Below are 16397 nucleotides of genomic sequence, written 5' to 3'. Positions count from 1 at the left end.
TACAGTCATGGTCCCAGTCTCTTCTGAAAAAAAGAAGAAGCTCAGAATTAGTTAAAATGATACTGAACAAATTAGGGGCAATAAATTAGGGGGCATAAACTTGATAAAAGTATTTTCTCATCTATTATTATTATTTTTTTTTTTTCACTATTTTCTTTGCTTGTACTCTCACAAGTTGTCACTGTGTTATTAGGGTCTTAAAATGATTTCCAGGGAAAGAATTATGGAAAGACTATGTAGAGTTTGTCAAGGATAAATGATGATGCCTGATGCCATCCCAGAAAAGGTACCAAAGCCACCACCTGGTCCTCAGTCAGGCTGCTGCTTATTTAAGACGGATAAAACAACAGTAAAGAGTAAGAGTTGCAGTTACAGTTCCTATATGAATTGATGGATTTATAACAGCACTACCCCAAACCCCATTTGAAGTCAGGAATGTGTATATGCAGGAGCTTGAGACAGGAGCGTATACAGCAGCTTTATGTGACACTTTTAATCATGCATCAGAATGGAGAGGTGAATTGTAAAAGGCTTGTGACTGATATTAAACCTATAAAATCCTCAATCTCAGGGGAACCGACTGCCTTCTGGGCAGCACGCAGCTGAACTTTCCACTGACAAGCATGTTGGATATTGAATATTGACACAGGGGTCAGTGCTTGTCAGCAATCAATCAAACAAGCAGACTATCATGAGAGGAAAGGTGAGAGGTGGAACTGATGGACACTGAAGTGGACTTTGGTTCAGTTCTTTCTTTATAAGGGTCAGGGGCTCTGTGAGAAACCATATGAAAAGTTTATTAACATAAGCTCTTCTGTATTGTGTTTGTGGATGTAGTAATTCATTGAATAATAATACATTTGCATTTATTTGTTCGTTTACGTGTGATTATGGAAAAAAGCTGCAAGGCTTTTTGGGGCATAGATGTTCAACATGTAAAATTGTATTTAAAATGGACTTTCCTTAACTGAGAGAGTAAAATCCTTTACTGTCTGTTTCTGTTGGAGTTGGATTAGCTATCTTTTTGCGAGGGAGACTATTAATTACCTACTGAATGAATGACTGCAGGACTAAAGTGGTATTAATAATATATACCCCAAAAGGCAATGGAACAGAAACCATTAGCAAATTAGCCTTCTGTTCCTCTCCCCTGCCATATCTCAAAACTACAAAAGCATAGTGAGGGCCCGGTAAGTAGAAATGAAATTGAATATAAAATATGTTGGCTTTGTTTTCAATATTATATGAGAGACTTCAGCTGCTCACAGCCATCTATGGGCTTGTTTGGTGAAGGCAACTGCCCAAGTGTTTACTGTGACACCTTCATCCCTCCTGCTGATGGGTGAAGGTATTAAAGATGTGTTAAGGTCATTCATGGAAGGTTCCAGGCATCCACCCACCTTATTGACTGAGCTGGACAGCTGTGTGTAGGGTTTGATCTAATGTGGCAGAGAGCAAACAGAGGAGGGATACACTGAGATGCTGCTGCTCTCCACTTTACACATAGCCTGCCAACAAACACAGAATACTAATACATTTTTTTTCCTTCTCTGCGGATCCTAGTCTCATGTTTCACCTTGCTGCGAGCAAGCTTTCTACCTTATCAGGACACACTACATTGTTACAGAGCGAAAGTGGGCTTTGGTGCGGATGATAAACTTCTCATTAACCTTCAGGAAATTAAACGAAACCTTGATTTAATTAGATAAAGATCATGTCACCGCTGCGTCTCCTCCGAGATGAAACCTATGCGCCTGTGGGGGGTGGTGGTGGTGGTGGTGGTGGGGGTGGAAGGAAAGAGAAAACGGGATGTGGTGCAGCCATATTGTTTTATCACTCTGATAGTAGTCGATCCATTTGCCTTATTGGGAGGGAAGCTGAAGTTTTTAATTCCATATTTGGCAGAGCTTGGCTGTTCCTCTGGCAGCCAAATGTAGTATGACATTTTTTGGAGAAGGATGAAAGGTTCTGCTGAATTCCGCAATATGCATCAGACAAAGTAATTGCTCTGCATGCATTGTAATAGAAATGGTATTGGTGTGATAAAGTTTTGATATTATTAACTATGGCAGGAATGATTTATGCCATGATTAAAGGCACATAATGGAATTGTGTGGCAGTAACCGGTGCACGGACAACAATGTAGTGACCTGAATACATTATGACCTGCAGACCAGATGGAGAATAAGCCACTTAAAGACAACCTTTTAGTATTCACACAGCGAACCTTCCTTTCTCCTCATTTTCATACTGTAGATAGAGTGGTCGTTTTTCATTGTTCTGATGGGATGATTGCACTAGTTATGTAAATGTCAAGCTGGCTACTGGTTGATACATGGCACAATTAACTTCCTAACAATAGTGAGATTAAAAATCAAGGAACAGAGTGAATTCAACAAAGGTGTTTACAAATCTCAGTAAATTGAAAGATTGAGGAGATATATATTTGTATTAATCATTTTTTTTTAACTTGTACTGATTATGACTAACATAGATGATGCATTTGGAGTATGAAAGTAGGAATTACACCTTTGACCTCTTTTTCTTTCGGACCACCCACTCGTTTCTTTAAGGTTTTCCTTAAGGTTTCTTTCTTGTATTGTCCAACAAACACTGCATCTACTATTAAACTACATTTATGCAGCCACTCCGTCTGAGTTTGAATAAAACAGCTGTGGAGGCATAAATTAATAGTAGCATGGGAAAACCGGGAAAATTCCCTGCAGATTTCTTTCTTTTATGGGTTAGTTTTTGGACAAACACCTGAGAGGAACAGCCCTGCTCAGTGTCATGTTGTCAGACTGAAAGGATTCCCTGCATGGCAGAAGTCTAAGGAGATGTCTTGGGGGAGATCAAGTATTTTCTTTTTATTGAAGCTTAATGGGATACAGGGAGGGGAAGAATAGAGGAGATTTCTGACAGGATTCAATCTGAGGCCAGCAGGGGTGCATGAATTACCAGTAGTAGGGGCCTTATTCAGTGGTGATGCCTAAGACTATATTTTACTGAACTCTTCATAAATTACTAGCAATTAGCTTAAGCATATTACCACACACATATTTCAACCTCATGTTGACAACATGATTCTTTGCCTTGATACTTGTAGTTTAACATAATAGTATTTAGATGGTCTGGCAGAAACTGAATTAAGAACAGTTCTGATATTTTCAAGGTTCAACAGTAAGGATTGTTGATGGCCCGGGACTGGTGGGACATTTACCTGGTCTAGTTGATCGCTCAAGGCAGTGGTCCAAAAGTCCAAAAAGTCTTGCCATTTCTCACCTAGGTATAAGTCTGTTAGTTCTGCTTGTAGCCCACTCAACTGTCTGATTGTGTTGTAATTCGTCAGAATGGGCACCAACCTACGGAGACATAGTCATGGTAACTACCGTCACTAACCAGGCAACCAGTGCTAGATTTAGCGGGTTAGCTGTTGACATAACGTCTGCAGAATGACCAGCGACAAATCCAGAAACCACAGGGAATGTTTTGACTTGTCTTGACACCATATTGCTTTGGCTGTTTTATGCAAAAAGGTTCACAATCGTAACTCTCCCAAAACAGCTGCAGCCTCCTCCTTCAACTAGAATGGGAAGTGCTGCAAAAATAATATGCAAATTCATGTATGACCTAATCTGGCAAGTAGCTACTTTCCTTCAGAAAATAGCAACACTACTGGCAAATTAGAGCAAAGGGTAGTGGTGGGTACTTAAAATTGTTAAATGACAAGGAAAACCCTGTATAGCTCACCTAGGAAGTAACAGTTTGATCAAGCAATGGTGTTCTGTATTTAACAATTTTCTGGCTCATTTTAAAAGACCTGACTGTAACTGCGACAGCACATTTACAACAATTCACAACAAAAGCTGGGAATACCTGTGTTGGAAAAATGGCCTCTAACAACCTCTCATCAGGTTGATTAGTTTTGCATGCAACAAGGGCAAATCTATATTTAGATTACATTGTGAATCTAAAACAATTCACAATCAGTACTTCTTCCTTCACTTTTTTGCAACAGTCATGATTATGATGTGTTTTATTATTTGACTGCTGCTGCGTATCTTTTCATTTATTTATGGGAGGCTGTGATAAAACACTGCTTATTTCAATGTTTTCCTGCTGGGACAGTCAGCATAGGGATAAACAGAGCTCCTGCTGAAAATGTTGAATCTTGCTTTTTAGTTTTTTAGATTTTATTGTTTTTTCCTTCAGCAGTAAAACCAAAAATTGGGCCTGGGTGCTGGATGCTGTCCTTGTCGTGTCCCTCCTCCATTCGCGAGGCTGTGGCAAAACATACTGACACTCTAGATACTCTGAGGCATGGGAACAAGTTTGTGGACCTGTGATATCCTGCGGCAAAAAGCCACACTTTACCCAGAGTTCATCAGTCTTTGGTGTTATGTCACAGAGAGCCTCCACTGAACTCCCACATTTAATACATGGCTAACTTACCACTGATTTAGCATCACTGTAACAGCTGTACAGTCACATTTCACTGAAAATAATGTTGCCCTCTAGCTAAAGTACATGTGCATAATGTACATTATGGTAACTCAGTGCAGTGGCAGCAGCTTTCTATAAAGTCCCACTCAATATTCTGCAGATATACTGCAGTTTTCAAACGGAACTATTCAGAAGCTCATGTGGTGGATGTCGGGTGGAGAATGGATATGATGCTGAAATTTCCCCTCTAACGCTGTCACTGGCTCTTTGCAGGCTGGTCACATGCATCTTCTCTGCGCTGGCATAATCCCAGTGGGGGTCCTCCCTTCTGTCTTGCAGACAAACGCACCCACAAAGGTTGAACGCATATAGAGGCTGAAGACATGCACACACGACATGCACGCACTCGCACACAAAGAGGTGAAGACACGCACACGGACGCGTACACGCTGTGGCATTTAAGCTCTTGCTGTGCCTTGAGGACATGCTCTAATATTCTCCATCCCTCCACTCCTCCTTCTCTTCAGCTGCTCTCTCTCTCTCGCTCTCATTCTGTCTCCGCCACAAGCCATTTTCTGCCACCTCTTAATGCTCCACATGTCCCACAGGGGGTGTATCTCTAATATTCTCTCATCCCTCCCATCTCCTGTCATCATCACCTCCATCTTTTTATCTTCTCTCTCTCTTTGCATCCTTCTCTCCTCTTTTGTCCTTTTGGAATCCTCTTCGAACATTCAAGGTCATGGTGACACTGTTGGTCTCTTGGGAAGGCTGCCATTTACACACAGGATGCTGCAGTGGAAGGGTGACCTGCCCTTCCAGTATCTAGAGCATACTGTACATCTCGCAGTGTCCATAAGTCCACCTCTGTTAGGATGGTTTCATCCGGCAGTGACACATCTCTCATAGTGCGCAAGTAGCAAAAGAAATCTTCTTTTCATGAATTAATGATGCCACAGAGAAACTTTTAGAATAGATTTTTCAGACAGGTTGTCCTGTCCGTCTGTAACAGATCCCCACAGGCCTCCTCTTCATCTCCTACTGACAGATGCTCATTTTAGGAGCTGTCATCCTGTCAGACCTGAGAGGCTTTATTTCATGCCGACCCCCTCCCCACCCTCTCCCCCGTCAATCACTGTTTCTGTTGCCTAGGTACGACGATATGCCTGTCTCATAGGCCACTAGGGTTAAATGGAGCCAATTCCAGGGGTGCAGCATCAGTGGTTGCATTTTGATTTATGAGATTGCATTTTTTTTTTCAGACATATAAAACATTGTGGGGGCCTGTCAGTGTATTTACAGTCATTTCTTTAGAGTTTTGTAATATGAGATAATGTACTGTATGCTGTCTTAACAGTAAGATATAGTGGTAAGGTATGATGATAGCTTTTCTTTTTAAATTGAGTTAATTCCCAAACTTAGCCGTTGGTAGCAGTGCAAGTGGCCTTAGCTGTCCTTAACCTCTTTATGTAAATTGTTAGTTTTTTAGCACATACATAATACTAGGACATCATACTAATAATTATGACAAATTATTGTTTTCTCAAATAATCTATTCATCCTTTGGTCTATAAAATGTCAAAAAATATGCCCATCACAATCTTCCAAAGCCCAAGGTGACATCTTTAATGTCTTATTTTGTCCAACCAATAGTCCAAAACCATTAAATATTAAGTGTACAATACAATAATAAAGAAACCAGAGAATATTCAAATTTAAGAAGCTGGAGGATTTTGGCATTAAAAAAAGACAGACTCAAAGTCCAATCGTTGCAGCGCTATTTTCTTCTGTGTCGTGGGGTATCACAAAACATGCAAACCAGCACATTACCCATGACTGTCCATACTCAGCTGCAGAAAAATCTAGGTCTGCTTGTTGTGGCTTGTCGGTTCGCACCTGTCCTGTTGACGATGCCAAAGTTGATTTTTAAATGGAGTCAGCGCTCTGAAAGTGTTACATTTCACGCCATGATTGTATTTTCACACATCAAAATCAGGCATAGTCCCAGTAGTATCGCCTCTCAAGTTTTGCAATGTCTGATTCAAATAAATGAGAAGCTTTCACACCATCTTTGCTATAGACAAAATGCAGAAGTAGAATCATGATTGGTTCTATGCAGTCTGCAGAACTGTTTCAGAATTTTCCAGATGTTTCCCTCAACACTCCTCTCCCAAACAGTTGAGAGTTGTGTCTGCTTCTTTACAGCTAAATCACTCCCTCTTGCCTTGGAGGCAAAAGTCTTTTGAAAGTGACAGGAAGTTGCTGAAGTTGCTGGAGTGCAGGGACATGAGGAGAGTGGGACGTGGCTCCTGTAGTGGTCAAAACAGTCATTAGTCATGGTATCAGCAACAATATTAACTGTAAAAATCTGTAATGTCACTAATCAGTCCATTGTCAGCCAGATTTTCAGAAATAAGGCAATGTCACACTTTCACACCAAATTCTAACAGTGTTTGTGGTATCTGTGGTATATCACATTATCTGTAACTAAAGAAGAAAAACATACCTTTAAAAATTCTAAAGATTTTGCCATTAAAAATGTTTCATGTGTTGAAGAGTGAGAAATGTGGATGAATGATGAAGATGATCTTGAAGATAAGGTTAACGTTCTAACCGATGCTCTATTCAACCAGTCCATACCCCAGAGACAGTCACCGCATGACCTTGGACGATAACACAAAAAGAGCTGGCTGTGGGAGGGTCGGACAGGAGATGATATGAACAGAGAAAAGAGAGATGGGACTGTGCTGCACTGTTGAAAAGAAATAAAGTCTTAGATGCATCAGGCCATCTGGACTTGTGTCTAAGTACCCAGCATTTTTGATATACTACTATAATGTTGATTGTAGACATTTCATTACAGAAGACTAGTTCATGTAGTACTACCTAAAACTGACTGTGACTCTACAGTGGATTGGATGATGAAAACAACTGAGACACACACCAGTGCACAACTTACTCTTCAGCTTGTTATTTTTTTTATTTATAAAAATAGGGACTATCTTGATGGCACATTTAATGAGGAGAGTACAATTGCAATGGGGGTGGCAATTAGCATTCATGTCATTGGAAAGTCTGTTCAGAGGCTAGCTTTCAGCAGACTGAGCCTCAGACAGTCTGAAGTGAACTTTCCAGTACTCTGATAGCCTGAGACTGGATTGTCTTTAGTCAAGGTTGCCTCAGAACCAAAGCTCTAAAATGTAAAAAAAAACAACTGACTGTGGCTCTACAGTGTCATATATATATATATATATATATATATATATATATATATATAAAAGGATTGTTGAATATATTTAGAAAAAACATATAGCCGCTATTTTTTAGTCCTTTTTTTTTAGTTCTGTAAACCAAAATGTGTGTGGTCCCTTTTATTATTAATCACTATCGACTTTACAAACCTGTCCGTGTTTGGTAATTCTCGTCCAACTGGTAAAAATGTTCTGGTATGAATCGGTATGCTTGTGATACATCTGTTGAGTCGCCCAGTGGGAATCAGTAGTCCGGGTTGCAGTGTGTGACTGGAATACAGAGTGGGTTTTTCTGACAGAGTGTCAGATCATACCTACACCTGCGTAGCCGTCTAGAGCCCCCTGCCATTTGAGGCAGAGGTAAAGAGGAGATCACAGTGTGTGCTGATGTATGGATGTATGCCATCAAAGTTTAATGGAGGTTTCATTTGTTGACATTCCCCAGCGAGAGTCTCACACGCTCTCCTCGTGCAGTGACATGTGATTCGGTTTCCTTTTGTGTTTAAATCTGCTTTGACGCTAGACACATTTCTGATAATGTAGGAGTATTTGTTATGAAAGCACACACTTGTAATGGATGTAAATGTTTGCTCTGCAGTGCAAACATTGTGACAATTTGATGAGTGAGGGAATCCTATAGAGTTGCATCTGTTTTCTGTTTCACCGATGTGACTTATTCTGAGATAATCTGTATTGAATATGAATGAATACATACTGACTGCAGCTCTTTTCAACCTGCTATAAAAGACAGATGTGTATGATTATGGATTAGAGCCAAAGGAAAGTGAAACAGTACACTACTTTTGCCAGAGATTTCCTTGGCTGTGGACCTCTGAAATCCTTTCTGGCTGAGGCATCAATCGGACATTTTGGAGCTCCTCTTTCTGGCTAACCCAGCGAGCCAGGCCGGATTAATGAACAAGCTTATCCTGATGCCACACAGTACTAACGGGCATTCTTGACTCCCCACTGAGGATTCCCGCTCGTGTAATCTTGGGGAACCCATTAGGATGCTTAGAAAGTATTTATTTCAATGTTTGACAGAAAGAAAAACAGAAATATTCTAGTTCAGATTTCCTGTCATCTCTCACCTACCTACACTACCCGCAAGGGTATTTATTTTCCTGCCTTTGATGTCGACCTCTGGAAGCTCTGTAATAATAGCATGCAAATCAGCTCACAATTGAGCTGCCTCATTAGCCCCAGGCTTTGGATTTTCTTAACATTTTGCACAAGTAGTTTTTTTTATTTTAGAAATGAACCAAAATAGCTTCAGATTAAAAGTTCCAACTTTCTTCCATGTACTATGGGCCAAGGCTTTATTGGAGATGATACGTGAACAGTGGGGGTCCCTGAGGCTTGTGTGATTTTAAACCTATGAGGCTTGTTCAGATGAATAATAAAGTGGGAGACTTCTTGTTTATACAGGAAGTAAGGCAATTGCTTTACTTACATAGAACAAAAACAACTTGCCAATAAGGTGTCGTTGATGCTGTGCATTTACTAGTAGAGGGAAAGTTGGTTCTGTGTGTCAGCTGGGGAGACAATTCCACTATAATTATTTTATTATATAAAGAAGCCCAATTTTGTAATGTATACCAAGGTGGGTATCCCTTTATCATCTCATAAATATCTATGAAATATTGGACTATTTTAAACTGTCTTCCAGAATGACACAGCTCATCCCTCTATGAGCAGGACAGCCCTTACCCACTGCCATCCTCTGTGTCCAGGTGTGTATACAGAAGGGAGCATCTTCAGCCCTCTCTAAAACTCTGTCCTCCATCCTTATAAATTTGAACTGAAATGCATGGGAGACCGGGGGCTTTGAGTCACCGCTCTCTTGACCTGGGTAGTTGGCCTTAATGTGAAGCGATTATTCCGTATGTTGTCAGCCCACATCACCTGTTTGTAAGACTCTGCTCTCTCCCTGTCACAGGGTGCACTTAAGGGACAGGGGAAGTCATTAGAGGATGCCTGTAGGAGGAGGAAGTCTTGTGTGAAATTCTGGCTGAGTTTTAGGGCACTTCGTATTGCTTCCATAGGCAAGCCTTGATGAGCTCTTGAAATTCTTTAGACCGCCAAATAAACTGAGAGCATCAGAGTCGCACGTGTGTTTATGCATGTAAGTCAGCGTTATTATGTGTTAACAGTTCTGATGGTGTCATGTGAGAGCTGCCACCTCTAGCCCACTTGTAGTGCTGGAACATGAAACCTGCACACATTGAAGTGCGCACACGATTTCTTGCTGCCCTCTTTTACACTTCCAGTCTTCCAGTATGCCTGCTAAAGTGCACCTCGGAAAACATCTGACAGATTGAGCTTTGCACTTTAAATATAGAAAGGGATACACCAATGAAAACCTACACAGCTATTAAAGAAAAAACCGTAGACATCACGTTTGAATGCTGCTCCTATAACATGATACCGGCATATTCCAGTTTGTTGCTAGCAAAATGTGACTCACTCAAGCCGCGCATTAAGTAATTTACTACTATTACAGCTGCAGCAACAGCTACACTTAGCTGTCCTTCTTCTGAGTTTCTTTTTTTAATTTCTCTCTTTCTTTTGTGGGTGGAGGGAATGCCCCTCTGCCATTTCCATTCTTGTAGGTTTCCCCCGAGTGTTACACTGGTCCTGATTTGCAGTGGCGGTTGCTCGGTTGGTTGTCTTCGGTAAATTGTGGGTTTGAGGTCGACAGCTAGCCCTCATAGACATTGTGTGGAGAGAGAGAGTGTGTGAGAGAGGGAGAAAGGGTGGGGGGGGGGGATGGAGGGGTGACTGGCTTTCACAGCTGAATAACTGGGTCAGTATAAGATGACGGCGCTTCTTATCTCCTCAGCTCATCGCTGGCTGTTCACTGTTCAGCTTTTCAGAAACCAACCATTGCTTAGTCGTACTTCTCTCTGCCCCTTTCTCTTTCTTGACCCCTATGACCCTGCTACTTCCACGAACAGTAGAAGCACAAACTAGCTCCAAGGAAATGTCAGTATATGCATCTATATGTGCCGAATGTGTATAAATGCAGCTGACTCACAGACAAAGTCGTCTTTCGTCTGTAGTCAAGTTTCCTTAGACTTGCTGATGTCCACTCTCGTGATGGACAGTTTTAAAAATATTTCAAAGTCGATGCAGCAAAACCACCATCTTTTTTATTCCAACACCAAAATCTGGTGCCTGCATTAACCACAATGCAACATCGACCACCGACAGTTCAGTTGGACATCTGGGTGTGTTATGCTAGTAGTGTAATGTTGCTTCCAGCCGCCAGCCTTAAGCCGAGATGAGGAACGGGCTACAGAGGTCAGCTTTTTTTCCTTTTCAAACTCTTCAAACTAAACTGACACTGAATATATCAGACTACGTGCAGCTCCCTCTGAAACCACAAAAGGCTTTATGCAACTCTTAAGACATATGTAGTAGTACTCTACTGTAAACAGACTTTGGTGTGTAAAATCGGTGGAGTTCCCCTTTAACATTCAACTGCTTGTTCACTTTGCAACTGCAAAACACAAACTCACTTTTAACATACTATGCCATCTTGTGGGATAAACTCATATTTGAATTCCTTTATAGACAACAGGACTATGTTTGGATCAGATAATGCGCTTCAACTGCTTCCTTTCCTGATCAGACCAATGGACTGCTTTTCATTCAAAACGCCTGATCTTATCTTAGAGTTTCAGCTTGAAGGAGCTTGCATCTCCTTTTGTGTGGAGCATCATTGATGTCTTTGGCTTGTAAGGTTATTCCGGCCCTGCACAAGGATTGCCATCGTCCTCCATTCAAGCGGCAGACTATTAAAAATGCAAGGGTATAGGGGTGTTTACTTAATACCTCAGTCACAATGCATTGGATCAATCCAAAGGACCATCAGATGAAAGTAATCAAGCTCCCATCATCAATAATGAATGGCACAATCAGCAGGGACAGTGGGCTCCTATTGTGAGATGGCTGAATGGGAGAAAAGATCGCAGGGGAGGAACTATTGTGCACAGCTACATTGGTCAGCTGTTGTGAAGAGGATGACTACGATGACAGTGGTGATGATGATGGTGGTGATGTTTGCAACTGCAGTTTGCTGGAGGGGGTTATTATGACACATTTTGATATTAAACGTAAAGTAGAAACGTTTTGTATTGTATTGCAATGTATTTTATTTCTTAGTAGGAATGCTCTTGCTAACGCCACTGCACTCAACTTATCTATAGGTGGGGATATCAGTTGAGCAGGTCACTAAGACCAAATTACTGGGTGTTGGTCTGATCCAATCTATGATGGGAAAGGGCATTTCAATTTCAAAGAAATGTTCTACATATGTTCGTTCTTCTGTTATGATTAACGTTGTCCTGCCCAGTGATTTGGCCAAGTGCTGCTGAGAAACATCTAATAAAACTTCAAATTGCACAGAACAGCGCAGCCAGATTAGTTCTTCATCATTCTTTCTTTATTAATGTGTTTGAGATGCACAAACGATTATCATGGCTGACTGTGGAGGCTAAATTAAAATCTTTTATTCTGTTATTCATGCAAAATGTAATTTGGAATAATACACCACACTTTTTGAAAAGATAAAATACAAGTGAACTCTGGTCATCTGGTGGTGGGTTAGGGTTAGATTTTTTAATTGTTGTTTGTTTACATTGTTATTGTTTTTGTGTGGACCCCAGGAAGACTAGCGACCACTTTGTGGAAGCTAATGGGGATCCAAATAATACCTTACCAGTTGTATATAGTCACTGAAACATTATACAGACCACGGTTCAGCAAGGTCACAATCTCCCACAATGCAAGCACTGACTCAGAGTAGTAGGTGAGGAGTGCATGTCAACATTTGATAACTGTGGTCCTCTCTCTGCACTTCCTCTCAACACCTCCTACACACATTGTCGCTGCTCTTCTTTACAGTTTAGCTTACAAATGTGTGTCCTTTCTCTGCTTCCATGACTTCACTCTGTCTGTATTCAATAGGCTGTATTTGCTGACATTCATTATTCAGCACATGCTTTTTACAAATGTCCACCATTTTGCAACCTGCAGGAGGCAAGTCACTGTTTAATTACAGATACTGTAACTAGTGTTGTGTATTGTGTCGACTTTGTTTACTACAGAATGCATTAATGAGCAGAGTTGGAAGACTTTTGCTGCTCTGTGCATGAAAGTAATTTCTCTTTCGTCTGTGTCTTTCTCTCCTCAGGTGGTGTTAGTCTTTGCGCTCAGCATCGGGGCCCTTGGAATATACTTTATAGATTCCTCAGAGTAAGTGTCAATTTCATATGATTTCTTCCGAAATAAGTTGAAATTTCACACATACTCCAGCAGCTATACTGATGAAAATGGCATGTATATGTTTCATGCATTTACTTTGGTCAACACACTGTATCTGAATGGTAGGTGCACATGTATCCTTACTCATCTCCGCATACTTCGATCTCTGAAATGCAAATGCACTTATATTCACACCCCCACAAGCACTCACAAGCAGTGATGTACACACATACAGTACGCACACACACACACACACACACACACACACACACATCTGCATCTGAGGATTATTCAATGGGAAGCCTGTTAGTTTCCATGGTAACAGAGACAGGCAGATATTGTACAGTATGTGTTGTGGAGCTTGTTCTACGTGTGAGTAAGTGAGTGTGTGTATTGTCAGTTTATGCATATCACTGGCTGGCAGTCACCCAGAGACAGATTGCAGGCCTGGCATCTCTCCGATAACCACTGCAGCTACTTTCACACCATCCAGACTTAAATCATTTCTAAAAATCCCAAACGATCCCTTTTAAAGGTACAGTTTGGGATATTAACTCATTAGCTTTGGCAGTGAGTCCCATAGTCATCCATAGCAGCGAGTTGCTGCATTATCAGGTAAGAATTAAGATCTGCTAACAAGGGCAGTGAAAAACATTTGTCTCAGCCTAACTACTACTTTGCTACTTTATACTGTATGTCTGCTGATGGCAATTCTGCACCTCCTGACTTCAGGTAGCAGAAGCTTCTGTAGCTGACGTCCCCCTCATTTTCAGAGTATCATGGCTCAGAGTGCATTGATTTAAAATTAAAGCAAAAGAGGTGACTAATTGTTTCCAGTTATGTTGAAGTTATTGCATGTGCCTCTGGCAATGAAATAATCAAAGATGTGTTGCCATGCCCTGTACACTAACTCTGTGTGCCTTTGACTGCACTTTACAGTATTTCATGCACTATTGATTTACCAAAATAAAGCCTCAAATATTTACTGTAGTGCCTGTGGTGATGGTATATTGATTGCAATGGGACCATAACATATTGACCTGTCTGGTGCTGTTTCATCATACTTGTTCCTCTGTTGGCTGTTGTGCAGCATTTTATTCTTTAAGTAATAGCTACACCTTCCTGTAGTTTGTTTTCACACAATATCTGAACTTTGAAATTATTTCACTGAGGGAACTGAGAGTCTAAAACAGAGATAGAGATGTAAAATTATCTAAATAAGTAAATTTAAAATGCAACCAAAATCTATCTTGTAGAGTTTCATCTTAACACCAGTGGGTAATTATTCCTGGCATGAATCCAGTCACCCATTTTAACCCCAGGACAAAAACGTTTACATCTCTATCTCTCTTTATATATATCCCTCTCTCGCTCTCTGGGATATTTTTTTTTGCAAAAAAAGGGGATCAAGAGACACATTTTTCTCCTTTTAAATGTGTATAATCTGCTTTAATAGTCATATGATGACTAGGGATGCAAAATTATGTCCTCAATCAATAATCGGTCATGTCAATAATCAGAGAATCAATCAAATCTTTTGCAAATAGCAGCTACAGAGAACTGGTGGAGTACAGACAACAGGCACTTACTGCAGTTAGGGTGAAATTAAACCTCCAATATGTCATCAAGGTGAATGATAGCTTGCACCATGCTGTAATGTTCCTGTTAGGGATGCTAATCACCTGAGTTACCTGACTGGGAAGCACTGGAACATTGTATCAACAATACTGTACATACATATTTTATATGTTACGCAGCATTGTGCACTTCACTTATGGAAAGGTTCTAATCCATCTGTAAGAGATGCCTTTAAATGTGGTCTAGAATGACTCATGATCACCATGACACTTGAGCATGCCTCCCTGACATATATGCAAACACTGATAAGCTATCCACTAGACAACAAAGGAGGAAGGTTTGCAGAATAGTACCCTGCCATAACATCCAACCCGCAGGGCAAAAACTGGAGAATAGTTAAAGCAGTCTTTGGTTTTGCTGCAAAGCTGCTGTTTCTCTCATATTTCCTCATTGTATCTTGTATGTTACAGTGCACTTTGAGTATATTTCGGTGTGAGTCGGCTTCCCTGATGCATTGCCCTGATCTCTCTGTGCTCCCATTAAACTAAGGCCCTCTCTACCCTCATCATCGTGATTAGCTCAAGCTTGTCGCTTGAGTGTGCACATCCTCTCAGGGGGACTACTGATCAACCCAGAGCAGGTTCAGCTGACTCTGGGGGCTTTGACATCCTAAACAGTGCCAGGCTTGTGTTATAGCTATACTTTACTCACAACTGCTAGAGTCTCTTATGTGCTCTACACCCATTGTTACACGTCATATAGCCGACATGACACTAAATCTGCCTCAATTGTCTATTGAGAAAGATCCATTTTTGTCTCTGCCACAATCTGACGTAATATCTAATGACCAACCTCAAAATAATCCAAGATGCGTCATATGGGTCATAAAGGACAAATGATTCCCAATTATCATTGTGAGAATGACATGTTGTGTCCACACTAGCTGCCAACAGCTGTAAACAGTGCTATTGTCTAACAGCAAAGCTAACACAGAACATGGGGCTGCATCTCTTAAACTAAAAAGGTTCTCTGTTTTTGCATTTGTGAAGTCCATTGTCTCCGAGACCCTTCTGCTCAACGACACAAATATTGACATGTACTCTTCCTCTGATTATCACCTTGTGTGTGGGATTGCATGTGCATGTTCGTCATGTAAGAGGGGCATACTCTGCATGCATAAATGATCTGACTCACATTCATACCCCCACACTCAAATGCTAAAAATGCTCTAAAGATGACCTTCTCTCCATTTAGCTTCCTTGCCACTAAATGTTAAAGACTGAGGATATCGATGAGCGCAGATTTATAGGTCACCCTTTTAATGGTAGTAATTACTCTGCCAAATATTCTTATGATACAGACTCATTAACTATTCAGGTTTACTTTCCCCCTTCTCTTCCAAACTGCCGTTTTGGCCATCAGATGAAGTGAACATCATTCTGAAATCGTCTGTGAAAAAGGCAACAGTAATGGGAAGGATTATCGTTGAGTCCCTGTGGTAACAGCGAAAAGAGACGTGGTGAAATAAGTGCATGTGGGTTGGACCTTGGGAGGCGGGAGCTGCACGATGGGCTTTTATGTCTACTTCAGTGAAGCAGGGTAGCCCCTTGGGGCAAGGACACACACACATGCTGAAGAAGACGTACCTTTCTGGTGGCCAGGCACCAGTCTCCCAGGAGCTTTTTTGCTTCTGGCTTTCGACAGGTGGGGCTTTCCTAGCAGGAGCTCTGTTGGCCAATATCCTGCAGCAAAGATCCACAGAAAAACACAGGAAAGCCTTCTATGGAAGCAGGTAGACAAGAGTTTGAAAGGAGGGAATTGTTAATTGGCTGCCCTCCCAGTTGAGCACAGAGCTTA

At 41.1% G+C, this 16397-nt stretch overlaps 1 protein-coding gene across 6 annotated transcripts in view; it reads left to right on the top strand.

Moving 5' to 3' along the window:
• The window catches only part of kcnma1a (potassium large conductance calcium-activated channel, subfamily M, alpha member 1a), a 129166-nt gene that overhangs the window by 45514 nt on the left and 67255 nt on the right, over positions 1-16397 (top strand). For all 6 annotated transcript variants that reach the window (XM_070915985.1, XM_070915988.1, XM_070915987.1 and 3 more), the window contains exon 3: positions 12892-12953. In XM_070915985.1, the coding sequence (XP_070772086.1) occupies positions 12892-12953 (62 nt within the window). The remainder of the gene's footprint in view (positions 1-12891; positions 12954-16397) is intronic.

The sequence above is a fragment of the Enoplosus armatus genome, chromosome 12 (assembly GCF_043641665.1).
Source record: "Enoplosus armatus isolate fEnoArm2 chromosome 12, fEnoArm2.hap1, whole genome shotgun sequence".
NCBI lineage: Eukaryota > Metazoa > Chordata > Actinopteri > Centrarchiformes > Enoplosidae > Enoplosus > Enoplosus armatus.
Note: the sequence above shows the minus strand (reverse complement) of the source record. Positions and strands in the feature narration are given on the sequence as shown.